General features: G+C 39.2%; 1 protein-coding gene across 2 annotated transcripts in view; it reads left to right on the forward strand.

Moving 5' to 3' along the window:
• Positions 1–15,854, forward strand: part of LOC105014997 (astrotactin-2) — a 410,989-nt gene that overhangs the window by 381,237 nt on the left and 13,898 nt on the right. For both annotated transcript variants that reach the window (XM_020053557.3, XM_034296748.1), the window contains exons 20-21: positions 6,216–6,357; positions 10,394–10,494. In XM_020053557.3, coding sequence (XP_019909116.1) covers positions 6,216–6,357; positions 10,394–10,494 — 243 coding nt within the window. The remainder of the gene's footprint in view (positions 1–6,215; positions 6,358–10,393; positions 10,495–15,854) is intronic.

Genomic DNA, 15,854 nt, shown 5'->3' on the forward strand with positions numbered 1-15,854 from the left:
AACAATTTCCCTCCGACTTTCTCACTGAAGCTTGTTGGCTTTCTCTTGCGCTCTATCAGTGTCAATCAAATGTTTGTGCAAATACACAAGGGAGGTCAATCGGTTCAGTTCACACAAGATTACATGATTATGTATTGTAGCAAAAAGGCAGTAGAAGGACATAGAGACAGGTAGTGGGGGTGTGAGGCCAAATGTATATTTTCTCACCCACAGCACACGAAAAATGAAGTAAAGACAAACAGTCACAAGTGGAACTTGGGGTTGAGAGTCTGTCTGGCTCACTCACGTTCCTCTTGGGTGTGTCAGACAGCTGACGTGCCTAGACGTCTTGGTCACAGTCTATAAGAGGAACACAACATGCCTTTGGTCTGTTCATAGAAGAGCTTACCCTCCATGAGCTCTTATCCCTATTCATATAACCACCCAGTTTGGTCTTAATGGAAGACAGGTGTGTTGGGGAGTGGCCTTCCCTACAGGTAGCCTCCAGATCATTCTGGCATCTGCCAGAGCTTTCCCTGTGCGCTCTCTCTTTGTTCCCAAACCTCCATGAGCTGCATCCAAGGAAGTATTACTGCAGATTGTGGAAGCCCTGTGGATGGCGAGGGCTTCCCTCTGCACTTCTGCGTACTTGGTGCTGATCATTATCAGAGTAGAATGTCCATAAGTTAGAAGGTGGCGGGTATGCCATGGAGTCTGAATGGCAAGACTTGTTACTGCCAGTGGCCACTTGGAGTGTTAAACACTGTTTTCCCCCTTGCAGCTGGAATGGGAGTCACCTGCCAGGAGCTTTTGGTTAGTTCAAGGGTAGATATCAAGTGGACCCTGCCAAGCCACTCCAACAGGTCATCCATTCAAGCCGTCCAGTTTCAGGACCACGGCATACGGGTTAGGCCAAAAGCTTTGGGACTCCTCCATTACCCCCATCATCCTCATGGACTTTATATCCTTCTTTATGGTTTAAAGCAGCAGGGTTTAACATCTCAGAGTCACCTCTTCACTGTTGATGCTGAGACTGGTGTTTTCCGGATAGTATTTAATGAAGCTGCCAGTTGAGGACCTTTAAAGTGTCGGTTTCTCAAACTAGACACTAATGTATTTGTCCTCCTTCTCAGTTGTGCACCAGGGCCTCCCACTCCTCTTTTCTTTCTGGTTAGAGACAGTATGCATTGTTCTGTGAAGGGAGTAGTACACAATGTTATACGAGATCTTCAATTTCTTGACAATTTCTCGCATGGAATGTTTTTCTTTCGAGAACAAAGAAAACAAAGTGACCCCAAACTATTGAACGATAGTGTATAGCATCCAAACACAACCATCAACAGATACGATCTTATACATTAGGGGTATTTAGATAATGTTTTTTTTGGGAGGACATTCGAGGACATTTTTCGAAGCCATCAGCCAAGTCTTGAATGATTTGTAACTTAATCAGCATCATACTGAATCACTGTGACATTAATTGCAAGTGATAGAGTTTCTACTACGTAAAAAAACAACAACAACATTACATTAAGTGACACATGCTGTAATATTTGAAACCTGATTAGTCAACAATCGTTTTTAACATGTAAAATTGTGTTATTTGAAACAGCATTCCGACCTGGTCCACATGCTTTCGTTTTAAAAGCATATTGGATGTCCCCGCAGCAAAAGCCAACTCTGAGCCCATATTGTTTCATATGGTTATCATTATCTTTGTCTTAGAAATATTTGGTGGACTTTAGATTTTTTCACCCGCATATTGTGTCACACTGTGTAGGTTTGCTGCTCCCTGCAAGCTCAGAAATGTTTCAGGTAATGCATGTGAGATTGTTGTGCTCAAAGTTATGCAGGCTAATAAGCACAATATAAGTGACAAATCAATGGCTGATAAGGACGCTGACGGATTTTACTAATCAAATAAATTGACTGGTAAAATCTGTCAAATTATTGTTACAGCCCTACAATCTACGGTTTGCAGAAGACTTCAGCAGCAGCATTACAAAGGCTACACATTAAGATGTAAACCTCTGATTTGGACCAATAACAGAAAAGCCAAGGATTTTTCAATTAATGCCCAGTTTTATGGACAGATGCCACGAAGGTGAACCTTTATCAAAGAGATGGTAATGGAAAAATGTGGAGAACTGCAGATGATCTAAAGCATACCACCTCATCTGTGAAGCATGGTGCAAGTAATGTCATGGCATGGGCATGCATGGCTGCCTTTGGAACAGGTTCACTCACCTTTGTTGATGATGTAACAAATGATGGTAGTCTGTGATATTGCCATATATCCATCTTTTAATATTACCTATGCCTTGGGTTTAGCGCAAAAATAGCATTTTTGACTGTACTGTCACAATACTTTACTTTTTTGTTTTTGTTTTATTTAGCCTACTCTATCAGCAAGCTAGTGAGAATAGGTGCCACATGTACCAATTATCCTCTTTTCAAGAATTTAGAACAGTAACAGATATGATATTTAATGCAACTGTGCCTTATTTAAAATAATAAAAAAATAGGAGATATATATATATATATATATATATATATACTACTTTTTCACATCTGCATTACTCGTGGTTGGATGAGGGAGGAAAAGAGGAAGTGTCCTAAGCTTACTTCTTTTTATGTTTTTTCCTTTCATACTTTTCAGTTTCTTGTTTGTATTTACTTTACAGTGGTTTTGGCGGCCCACTGGAGGTAGTTTTAAGGGTTTCTTGTGGTTGTGGCTTGGCCCTGCACATGGGGAAGTATTAGGGCGGTTGGGGCTTACATCTTAGAGAACATTCTTTTAGCCCCCACACCAAGTGTTCATTTCTTCAACTCCGTATCTGTGAGGTCTCGTTTGTCTCCGACTTGGCATGGTCTAATTGCTAAAACAATACTCATGCTAACTGAGAATTGCCCTCTTGGCATTTGCTGTGTGTGTGTGTCTGATTGTGTGTGTGTGTGTGTGTGTGCGTGTAATCCAGGTCTATGTTTACACAGATCGTAAAACCTGAAAATCCCCACAAGGTTTGGGCAATAATGGATTAGTGTTTAAGGTAAAATGTACAGTTGGGCAAAGTGTTAGCAGTGGGTTAACTTTTAGTTGAAGGCATTAACGGTTAGGTTTAAGCTTTAGGGCTAGGCTAAGTTTAGCCATAAATGTTAGGTTATTAGGGTTTGGGGTAGGCTTAAGTCTAGGATATAGGCAACATACATTTCTAGTTAGCAGGTTGCCACAAGGATAGAAAGAAAAAATTGTGTGTGTGTGTGACCATGTGTGCATGTGTGGAATCTGTGTCTGTGGGGTGTATTTGAAACATGCAGTATGTGCATGTATGTTTGTGTGGGGGCATGTACTTTGCAAGCAGATGTTTTATCAAGAAACTTCCCTTTAGACAAAATGCCTTCTTTATTTTCCTTTTTGCCCTCACTCTTCTATGTGTTTTGAAAGATTCACATTACTTACTTACTTATACTTTTTTTAACAATGAGTACTGTATCCTCCTGCCAGTGTGCTCTCTCTCTGCAGGACCCTCCAAAGAGGGCTGCACTTAATCTGTTTCAGACATCTCTTAAGCATAATTAGACAAATAAAAACAATTATGTGCGACTTTTTGAGTGCCCCTTGTCCTACCAAGAGCGGTTTCAATTTCCAATTGTGCTTTGTTGCTGCTGCTCCATTCACCTCAGTCCTTATCATAAGTTGATCCGAAAGATGATAACAGCTGAGATTTGATATGCTACCAAGTCAGAAGTGCTTTCGTTTTTTTCCTACTTTTAGGGTCGAATTGGATATAAAAACAAACGTTGTTGTTTGTTCAACTTTAGTTCCAGTACATTTCACGACTGGGCAGATTTTTCTGAAAGTGTGATCTGCCAATGTGGGCTATGCAACTGCAGAGTCAGTGCCGGATCTAGGCTTTTGGGGCCCTAAGCAAAATATATTTTGGGCCCCCTCTACCCTATCAGTCGGGGGCTCCCTAGCAGATGGAGGCCCCCTAGCGGTTGGGGGCCCTAAGTGACTGCTTATGTCGCTTAAGCATGGAGCCGTCCCTTTGCAGAGTAGTGTGTGTGCGTGCGCATGTGTGTATGTCTGCCTGTGAGTATGTGCTCTTTTTAGTAATGTGTTTTGGGGAAGAACAGAGAGACAATGTTGCTGAGACATGGAGTGAGGGAACAGTCTTGACAGTTTAACAGAAGAGGCTGCTAGCAGCTGTGGCAACCCATTGGAAATTTAAAGTACTTGTTTAAAATTTGTGTAACTGCCTTGGCTGGGACTTAGTTGCTAAAAGAGAAAACAAGAGAGTATATAGTCAGAAAATTCCATCGGCTGGCTGTGATAGGGACTTGACCCTGGGCCTTTTGAACTCCCCCACAGAGGCGTGAGGGATAGAGATAGACAAACATTCTTTTCCTTCTGCTGGGGCCTCAGACTTGAACCCGATATTGATGCTTTCTGGTTTTAATCTGCCCTAGCATTTTTATCCCATTTCATGCCAATTCTTCTCCATTACCCAATTTTGTCACATCTAACTGAATACAAACTTAGTACTGTTGAAAATCATGGCCAGCCTTCCTCCAAGGTATCCTTTCCAAGCCATTCTAGTTACTTTCAGGCTCATCCTCAGTTGTCTGAAGTAGTCGCTAGAGTCGAGACCAAGAAGTCATGCTGACAATGCCTCCCGCCACCCCAATCGGTGCTATCCAATTTGCTTTCCCCATGGGGCTTCCTTGACACGTATACATCTACACTTAAGTACTTTCGCAGACATTCTTATACAGAGTGCATATAGTTTCATAAATGTTCACGCACCTACCACACACTATGGTGCTGAGGTAGGCGCTATTGATGAAGCATTAAAATATCCTTTCACTCCTGATTTTAAAATAAAAAAGTATGCCAAAACGAATGCTCTATGTAGCATGGTACATATTAAATTGGCCTATTATAGCAAGAAGTTCTAATGTACCCAAGAAACCAATTGATCAAGGTGAACTGAAAGACGCTTGTTAGTGTTTTTTCAAAACACTGTCTTTTTCTCTATGCCTTTCTCTCCCTCTTTTCCGCTCACCCCTTATGCTCTCACCCTCTCCCCAGATGTTACTGGGTGATTACTCAGAGCATTCTTGGAGTTCCGTGGTCAGTCTCTGTTGCCCCTGCATGGGTTGTGGGGTCCTCGGTGGCATCGAGTCAGTGGGAGAGGTTAGGAGAGCTTGGCTCCCTGCCCCAGGCTTAGAGCTCTGGAGGGTTAGTGTGCTGTGTGGTGGCTGACCAAGCCTCACTGCACACAAATCAATCAGGCCACATAAAATGCTCAGTCGTTTAGATGACCCAACTGCTGGGTTGCAGGTATTAGGTTACGTAATTTTGTTTTTTTGTTTTTTTTTCTGGTGAGGTTATTGATGCTTAGTGATATTCAAGCCACATTACTTTGCAGTGTACAAAGTTAAAAGGATGAACTGGAATGGCATTTACTCTCATGTGTGGCTGAAGGACATGTTTAATAGGCCAAAGGTCCTGAAAACACCCTATGGATTACTACTGTTGTGTCATTAAAGACAAAACATTTCCATTATGAAAAGATCTCCATTACTTCCCATATGTATTTTTGTATATGCATTTATTTATGCATTTGTCTTAATTAAGACCTGATCATGACTTCAGTTTAAATAAATAAATAAAGGGAAATAACTACAGATATCTACAATGTGTGCCTTTTCTAAAATCTCCTTCAAAGACTGTTCATTGGCTTAGTAAGCCCATGAGCCGTCTATGGAGATGTTAGAAAATATCAACTTTAAAACCTACAGTTGACATTTATAACATAAAATGTATATGTTATGTACTACATTTGATACACTTGACTTTAATATGCCAATGGATGCATTAATGTCATAAATAATGTTCACTTGCAACTGTGAATCCTGCCTAACAGCATGTTATTACTAAATGTTTTCCCCATATTTTTGTCTATGTATGTTTCTTTCTCCTCTGTTTCTATTTAAATTTTTCTAAAATTGAAAACAAGTATCCTGTCTTCTGCTATGTAATGTTAAGGCAGCTACAGTATGCATTCTAATTAGTATACTAATTACTCCAATATGTTGACGTTCTGTATTTACATTTTATTGGTTAACATTTTTTCTGTGGAACCCAGGAAGAAAAGTTACTGCTTTTGGTGATAGCTACTGATCACCATAATAAAATCTTAATTCCTGGATCCTTTCTTCATCTCTTCCAGGTGAAGTATTAAGTCTGGTGGATGACCTTTTCTCAGGTCTGGGTTCGCCATGTGTGGTGGCGGGTCGGAGGAATGAAGAACATCATCACTCTGTCCTCTACTCGCTGGTTTTCAAGTGCCTGGAGCCCGACAGCCTCTACAAGTAAAAAACTTTAGACATTCATTCAGTCTAGAATGGTCGAGTACAAGTACTGATTAAGGATCAGGTCCAATACTTAAGTTGACAGTCTGGTTGAATCTGGTATAGGCATGTAGAAATTTATTGTTTGGTACATTGTTGAGAAGCAAAAATGCATTGGTTAGCTCAGATTTACAGTAGGATCATGGGACCTGGTAGATCATGGTAGCGTATGATTCAAGAAATTATTTCAGTTGTGTAGAACAAATCTTTTCAACTGTCGAACATATGAAGAACAATTAAGGATGTAGGCATTGATGTGATGAATGTCCATGCTGGGTCTTAAACCTCTTCTAACATCTCCATGGGTTTACTGCACACACCAACCAGTAGATTTGGAAAATTATGTCAGAAAAGATTCAAACAGATAATCTTTATTTCACAATGTTATATCAAATCTCATTAGTGGGGGGAGGGCAACATAACCAGATGATGCTGCACTCACACTATCTTGAGCCCGCTCTCCCAGAGTGAGAGAGTTGTGTGCATAGAGAGACTAACAATTACTTAAAGGGATTGATGTAGTTAGAAACATTGTAGATATGTGTTGTTATTCCCCTTTAAATTACCTAATCACAAAATATTTAGGCTTTAGTTAAAAATGAAACTGTTACAGTAGCATAATTATATTTATCCTCCCTTCTCCACTGGCACTCTTTTGTTCAGGTGCTAGCAGTCATTATGTAAATATAAACTCTAATTGATAAAAAAGATAGGAACAGAGAAAGGATGTTGGTGTTCTAGCCCAGTGAGACCGTCCTAGAGAGCTGACCGAGAATCCAAATCTAAACCATATATTAGTTTTGTGGCTGTTAGTCCTCAGGTCACGCAGGAATTATATAATCAAATGTGTTTAATTGATTTTTGTCATGTGAGGAACTGTAATCCCCAATCTCCTGGCTTCTCTTCAAGCATACAGTAGCATACCTGAAATACTGCCATAATTACTTTGTCTTTCTGTTTATGTCTGTAATTCTCCCACCTCTTTCTGTCTCTCTTCAAATATCTTGCTCAACGTCTTGCTTGCTCAAAGTCTGTCTAACCTTCCCTTTTTTGTCCCATGAAATTGGAGGACAACGGTCAGTTTTTGGCAGCATTACTTATTCAAACATATATCCAGAACAATGATTAGCTTGGAGAGTGGAAATGTACCTGTCTTTGATGCCAAATGCTTAAACAACGAAAAAAGCAACAACTTGTCTAGCTGTGTAAGAAACTAAACTCCACAAATTTTCAGATGAAGACATCCTCAAACAATGTTATTTTTATATGCAGTATTGTTTTGTCGGAGCTGAGAGTCTTCAGCAAATTATTGTTGTGTTATATACACAGTGTTTTTTTTTGTGTGCAAATTCATCGACAATACAACAATTTAAGCGCATGAGTATACAGATCTTCATACTATATGAGCAGTACTGTACCTTTTTCACCAGACACAGGGCTTGGCATTCAGGCCTAATAATGTTTTTCCTCATGCTCTATGAGTCCGTCAGACAGTATGTCATGTCTTTTACTCAGAAGTGTCTTTTGTCTAGCCACCACCATTAAGGGCTGATTGATGGGGTGTTACAGAATAATTTTTTGTTCTGGCGGGTTCTCCCATGTGCAAAGACACTCTCAAACCCTGTTAGTGTCCAATGGGTTTTTGGTCACCTCCCTGAACAAGGGTTTTCTTGCTAGGTTTCTTAGTTTGGCTGGATGACCAGTTTTAAGCATGTTCCCACAATGTTGAACATATCTGGAGCACAACAAAAAGAGAATGAAGATCACCTTCCCTAAACAAAGTCTCAGCTGACAGCTTCCCAGCCCTGACCCAATCTAACTCATTTTGTTGCTTCTTAAAGGGATAGTTCGTCAAAAATCATATGGATGACCAGTTGGTCATTTTAAAATCTGTTATTCAGCTCTGTCTCAGTCAGTAATTTAGTGTTATTAGTATCATACAAAATCATGAATGAAAACCGTACGTAACCCTATTGCTGCAATTTTAAAAACTAGCTGCAATTTAAAAAATCTAAGCGAAGCAACCTATCTTCTCAAAGCTTGTTGAGGTTAATGTTCACCTCGATGACATCACTGCAGAAGAACAGAAACGTGTATGGTGGCTATATGAAATAGTTTGCTAGTGCCAGTTTGAATTCAGCCGATTCCGATGGCTATTTCGTCAGTGTACAGTTTAAAAAAATTATATGGTACCACCACAGATGACTGAATTTTGTTTGACGCGTTTGACTAGTTTTCTGCTTGCAAAGCAGCTTTGCGATAGCGATCCGAAATATTTCCATTCATGAATTTGGACAATGCTAATAACACTAATTACAGACTGGAATAGAGCTGAATAATGGATTGTTATTGTGCCCATAAAAAAAAAATACTTTTTTATGGGCCAACATTTGGTAAGTAAACTTTAAAAAATATATGAATTTTGGACAAACAATCCCTTTAAGTTTATCATGCATCAAACCCAGGCACAATTCCCAATCCCTTGATAGCTAACAGAGAAGACAATATAGCAAAACTAGGAGATGGCAGGAAGGGTGCCTTATCCTCAAGAGAGGATGCCAAGGTTATCTATTTTTATTGACATATGATCGTAATGTCACCTTACAGAAATTGATGTTAGGTGTCAGTGTTTTGAAATAATAATAACAAATGGAGTGGAATTTCAATGTACCTTTTGGTAATTCATTAAAATGTAAACCTTTGCCAGGGTTTTCAATACTTTTGCAGTTCATTTAGATCACACCGGCTTCATTCCAAATAGAATTTCATTCTTCAGTCTAAGGTATCTCTTTATTATAATAATCACTGCCCTGATTTGATGTTGATGTCACAGTCATGTCCTTTCTAGACATGGAAAAGACATATGAACAAGTTAATTGGTCCTACCTATTTGCAGTCCAGCACAACCGGTATTTATGTTTTAAAGAGACTAGGAGGCTTAGCCTACACCTTGTTCTAGACCCCCCAATTATTTTTTATAATAACAATAATTTTCAATACCAAAATGCATGAATTTGGTGCATCTAGAGCAGAACAGAGATATTAGACCTATTTTGGGATAATTTTCCCAAAATTAGGGTATTTCAAAAAAATTAGGGGACAAATAAAAATGAATTTTTTCTGCTATTATTTTAACATAAAAACACAATTTTTTACAAGTAAAATCTCTATCATACCTCAAATAGCTATGAAATTCCAAGTTTGAATGTGGATGGTTTTGATGACAGAAGGTACATCATCACATGACAAGTAGCGTTGTCATTCTCTGCCCGAACCTGACATAGCCCTTATGACACTGTGATTTAAAAATGTAATGTGCGTGAGTTCTGGAGTTCAAATAAATTAATAGTTATTGTGAAAATCTACAAAATAAGCAAAGTACTTATAAAGCCCAGCTTATTTAAAAGTTATGTACATTTTGTTTCTCTTTTAATTTAGTGGTTTCTACCCTTGCTTTGTCTTTGTGTTCAATACAGGTGCGGAGCTTAGCTTTCACTTCCATGGGCACGAGCCATACCCGCACAGCCCCAACCCCCCGACCTTACGATCTTACAATGGCTACCTGAATTCCTACCTTAAATAAAAGGACAGATAATATTGATATTAATATACAAAGGTTCATCTACCATGATGAACAGAAGTTTGTTATTAGACTACAACAGTTATTAACTGCAGTTAAATCAAACTTGCCACCAGCTGCTGTTTGATCTGGATCAATACTGTATTCCTGCCCTTTCTCCTCTGTCGCTGCCATGCTACTGTTGCCTTTGCAACTTTATGTCTGTCAGTCTTCTCATGCAGCTGCTGCTCAAGATGTTGTCTTTTTTTTAATAACACTGGTTATTATTTCGGTGTCAAAATACCTCCTTTGTTTGCCTGATGCTGTAGAAATATATAATTGTTGTTTAAAAACAAGTTATGTTATTTGTTGTTTCACTGGTTCTCTAATGTATTATAATTTTTCTTAATTCATTCTTTTACTTTCACTGTCTCTCAGGTTCAGTCTACATGCTGTGGACAGTCGAGGGAGTCATTCAGAGTCTAGCTTCGTGTCTGTGCGGACCTCTTGTCCTATGGTAGACGATAGCCGAGCAGAAGGTATTACTTAATCACCCCAACACCAACCACCCCTTCTACCCCACACGCACAAACACTGTCTTTCCTTTTCATATTCCACAACAAATTGTCTTTTTGTATTCCATATCTCCACCCTCTACCTCCTATTTTCACCTTTGTTCTTCAATCCCACTGCTCCCTTTAACCATTGTTCACCTTTCACACAAAATGTGAGTGTAATGCATACTCAAAATAGTTTTGGGGTTGCTGCAATGGAAATGTGAATAGATGAACCATCATTGAAGCAATAGCAGTTATTTTCCCTGGTTTTACATGTACACAATTTGCATTGTGCAACAACTACACAACACACCAACAAAGTAGAACTGCCAAGGACCGCTGCCCCTGCTCTTTGCTCATGTAAGTTGTAGACTTCACAATTTTAAACAGCATAGTAATAATGTTTACTAAGAGGCTAATGTATTTGAAACAAATACATACTGAAGCTCTTGATTTGTAATGTTGATTATTTATGGACGCTTATTATTTATAAGACACACCACAAATATAAACAAGTGTTGTTCGGCCTAACCTTTAAGGTTAAAGTAATGATTATGGAAATGTATTTATTAAGTTATTGTCATTTTACATTGTCTTGAGAATATAGAATTCCCTATATTCTCAGTCATAAACTGCATTGCTTCATCAAATGAAACAAAGTACATTTAATAGCATTAAGATATCGACAATAAGTATTTATTCTGTCAATATATGACAACATTCAGTTGAGCAAGGAAATATTTAGTTTTCCACCATGTCTACAGCAATGGGTAATAAAGCAGTGCAATCAACAACTCCACCGACTTTGATGGGTCACATACAGTAATTAGTTATTTTTTTAACAAACCTATAAGAAACAAATAACAAATCTTTCAGATTGGAATACATTTGAGAATTTGTCTGTGTAATGTTATGATTATTGATAATTTATATTTGATAACAAATATATTTTAGTGCTCCGAACTTACCTCATCCAGGAAGCGGCTCCGGTACTAATCCAGCCACCTGTCATCTCACGTCAGGATAAATGCAACTCACTCTAGTAGTGCTCCCAGTGTGTGAATCCAAACCCATGCAACTTGAGAATGCAGCAACTCACCTAGTGTTCAATCTACCCAATTTCTCCAATGTCAACCTGATGCTTCAAACACTCCTCTGGCTTTAAAATGTATGGACTTACTGTAAGTTGCTCTGGATAAGTCTGCTAAATGCAGAGGAAATACAGGATAGCTAGCTTTAAAAAAAAAATTATAACCAAAAAAAATTATAACCAACCTAGCACAGTATTAACACAAACCCATTGCCTTTGTGAAATGAATGATTGTGGGGAGGCTGAATGGTGCAGCAATTGTGTGTGGCATAATAAATTTTTTGAGACTCATTATGGGCACCTGTGAGCTCTAATTAAGGTAGAAGACTGGAGAAGGTGTTTCCTCCAGTTCGAAAGGCTTCTGGTCTACACTTGCTAGTTTAGTGAGTAATGTGATAAGAATCTGATAGTTTTGATATTTGTCCTGGAAGTTTATCCAATGCCTAACTAATATCAAAACTAATCAAAATGAATCACCATCCTTACAAAAGGGGATTGCTTGTCAAGAACTTCAATACACTTTATGAAATGTATTTTATAAATTAATTTTATAAAATATATTTGATGTGTGCTTGACAACTAATTAAAATAAGCAAAAAAAGTAATAATGTAATTATATCGAATAGATGTTAATTTAAAATCAGCCAGTATATTAATATTGTAATTTTTTCGTGACCTCCCTTGTGCTTGTAGCCCCATGCAAGGGCATTAGTGACTTGCCGTGTATAAATTATGCACACTGACTGTTTACTGGAGTAGACTGATAAGACTGATTGGATTCAGTTGATTTATATAGATGACAAATACCATTTCCTCATTATAATTGCATAGATAAATATTCAGTGATTACATAATTATCCATTGTTTGCTTCCCCGTGCCCATCAACTCATTCTCCCTTTTACTTTTTTGTTTCTTATTGTAATCAACTAATGATTTTACTGAATTAAATATGGCAAGTTTTTTGTCAAAGGAAATTACTCCTGAACTGTAGCTGCCTATACACTAGGTTGCTACACATTTGACCTTCAAAAAAGTGTTTTCATTTTAATTAGAATTGTATTGTATTATAACAATTGTAAGCTACAACATTTAACACTGTTTGACAAACAGCTATTCGTGGTTAGCCATGTAGGAATAGTGAAAAACAGCTTTTTAAATATGTTGCACAGATTGATCAGATTTATCAGTAGCAAATATTTTATACATTTCTTTAGTAATTGAAGAACTCAGTGGTGCTCAAACTTTGTAGCAATACATTATTGTAAAGGGAATTTCAGAGAACAGTGGATCAGTGCTGTTTCAAAGTTAAAACAATATGAAAAAAAGGCATTGCATAAAAGTGGCAGCTCTAGCAATGGGTAAGACGAGTTTGTGTGGTAAGACAACCTACACATGGATTGGGAAACCTTGGAAGATAAAGGGCAGGAAAATGCAAGCATGGAGCAAGCCACTGACAACAGTGGGACGGAACTAGTCCTGCCCTGTCTTCTGCCATACACATACTACAGGATGTCACAGTCCTAACCAGAGCATGCTGTTCCAACAGGATCAGCTTGAAATGCCTTTGCAATTCAGACATCACGGAGATCTCCAGGTAATTCATGTGGTTCCACTGACCGAGTCTCCATCGTGCAGTGGCCCCAGGGAAATTACAGATATCATTGATGTAAGCATTCCCAGGGGTTGGAGCCAGTTGCAAAAGTGACACCAGACAAAACCGCGCTGGGATAGCACACAGCTCATCTAGCGGAAGGCAGCAGGCAGTTAGCTAACTTATCCTCTTCCAGACGCATGTGGAGCAGTTCTGCCTTGGCCATACTGTCTAGCTCTGAAGAAAACCTCCCTCATCAAAGTTATAATAGTAAAGTAAAAGAAATCTTAGAAACTAGTTATGTTTGGTCCTAAATTAATTAAATTAGAAGAAGAAAACATTGCAAATGTCAATTTGTATACTTTTTTAAAAGGCACATTGAGATTACTAATCTCTTTTTTTTTTTCAAAAGCATCCTGGCTAATATAGGCAGCAGCAATTAAAAAATGTAAGCATTACAAACAGACTACATAAAACAAATAGTGTCTTATTATTAAAAAAACATAGAAATCACAATCATAATTCACAGAAAATTGCCAATTAAAAACTTTGACATGCCAAGGAATCAGCCTCCAAGTCCTTTATCAATTATTTAAAAGCACAAAGTTGAAATTCTTCCACTTTAAAACAATTGTGTAATGCGTTCCAAGACGAAGGGAAAGAGTACACAAATCCCCTAAACCAAATTCAGTTTCAACATTTGGGACAGTTAGTAGGATGACATCCTGTAAACGAAGAGAGTACCCACACACATTTATGAAGGTAGCAAATGCAGAATGGCATGTCAGTGACTGAGTCTGCAGGTGGCTAGGGATGACCAGCCAACCCCAGCATTTAATGCAGGTAAATCAACATGCAAGTATACTAAAAAAACAAAAGTTTTTCCTTCTGTAAATTAAATCCCAATTTTCTTCTACTTACATCATATCACACATCAGGCGTGTTTCTGGGTTCACAGAGAAAATCATTATTCATAGATTTTCCCTTACGCTGCTACCAATTTACTATTTTTAACTAAAAACAAGAAAATGACACTCAATAAGGACCTTCTTTCCATTTGTTTCTGTCAGAAACATGTACAGTACTCTTACAGTATAAGTTGGGCCCTCAACCTAACTTGTCCACCTATTCTGCCTGTCTTTTGCATTACACTGCCCTGCACTAGACCTTGATCAGGGGGGTAACTGCAAGCACACTATTCTTTTACTTCTGTGTGGTCCACTTCTCAACTGCTATGCTCTCTTTTTCCTCTGCCACAACAACTGTCTAAGCCCTCCATAGGCCCATGTTCTCCCAACCCCCTAACAACCCCCTAACTCTAGTGTACTTCCCAAACGGAATCATCTCATCTGTGTTAAATTGAGACAGCTTTGGTGCAACTGCCCTCATTGCTGGAGTTGAAAGAAGTGAAATCAACCGCAGCTTACCCCTCGCCGCTTACCCCTCGCCGCTTACCCCTCGCCGCTTACCCCTCGCCGCTTACCCCTCGCCGCTTACCCCTCGCCGCTTACCCCCTCAGCCACCGAAGCAAGCAACACAATGAACCACAAAGCAAGAGACAAAAAGTTCAACTTAAATAGGGTCCCAAATTTGAGGCAACGCAGTGCAGCTGCCTCTAACTGGGGAGAACAAAAACAGAAACACAGAGATGCCTAGAGGCACTTCTGTAGGGAGGCCCTTGCTGTTACCACCAGGCACATAGAGATGCCTAGAGACCCATAGCCAGGACCTAACACAGCACTCTCCACCATCATCAACAAAACACCAAATGAATATCTTTTGGAAGAATGCTGTTCTATCCCTCCAGTAGAGTTCCAGAAACTCATAGAATCTGTTCCAAGGCGTATTGAAGTTGTTCTGGTGGCTCGTGGTGCCCCAACACCTTTCTGAGACACTTTGTGTTGGTTTTCCCTTTGCTTTGTTAACTGTCTGTGTGTGTACAGTCCAAAAGCCTTATCTCAGGAAATTAATATGTAATGCAATCAGAAAACCACTCCAGATCTACAGTACAGACACAACAAGTACAGTGGGGAGAACCAGTATTTGATACACTGCCGATTTTGCAGGTTTTCCCACTTACAAAGCATGTAGAAGTCTGTCATTTTTATCATAGGTACTCTTCAACTGTGAGTGACGGAATCTAAAACAAAAATCCAGAAAATCACATTGTGTGATTTTTAAGTAATTAATTAGCATTTTATTTTCGACTGAGGACCACACGATTTCGTCTCTGCTCTTTGCGGATGATCTTGTCGTCGTGTTGGCCTTCAGCATGCACTGGGACGGTTTGCAGCTGAGTGTGAAGCGGTGGAAATGAGAATCAGTACCTCCAAATCCGAGGCCATGGTCCTCAATCGGAAAAGGGTGGCTTGCACACTTCAGGTTGGTGGAGAGTGCCTGCCACAAGTGGAGGAGTTTAAGTATCTAGGGGTCTTGTTCACTAGTGAGGGAAGGATGGAACGGGAGATTGACAGACGGATCGGTGCAGCTTCTGCAGTAATGCGGTCGATGTATCGGTCTGTCGTGGTGAAGAAAGAGCTGAGCCGCAAGGCGAAGCTCTCGATTTACCGGTCAATCTACGTTCCTACTCTCAACTATGGTCATGAGCTTTGGGTCATGACCAAAAGGACAAGATCCCGGATACAGGCGGCTGAAATAAG

The sequence above is a fragment of the Esox lucius genome, chromosome 14 (assembly GCF_011004845.1).
Source record: "Esox lucius isolate fEsoLuc1 chromosome 14, fEsoLuc1.pri, whole genome shotgun sequence".
In the NCBI taxonomy this organism is placed as follows: Eukaryota; Metazoa; Chordata; class Actinopteri; order Esociformes; family Esocidae; genus Esox; species Esox lucius.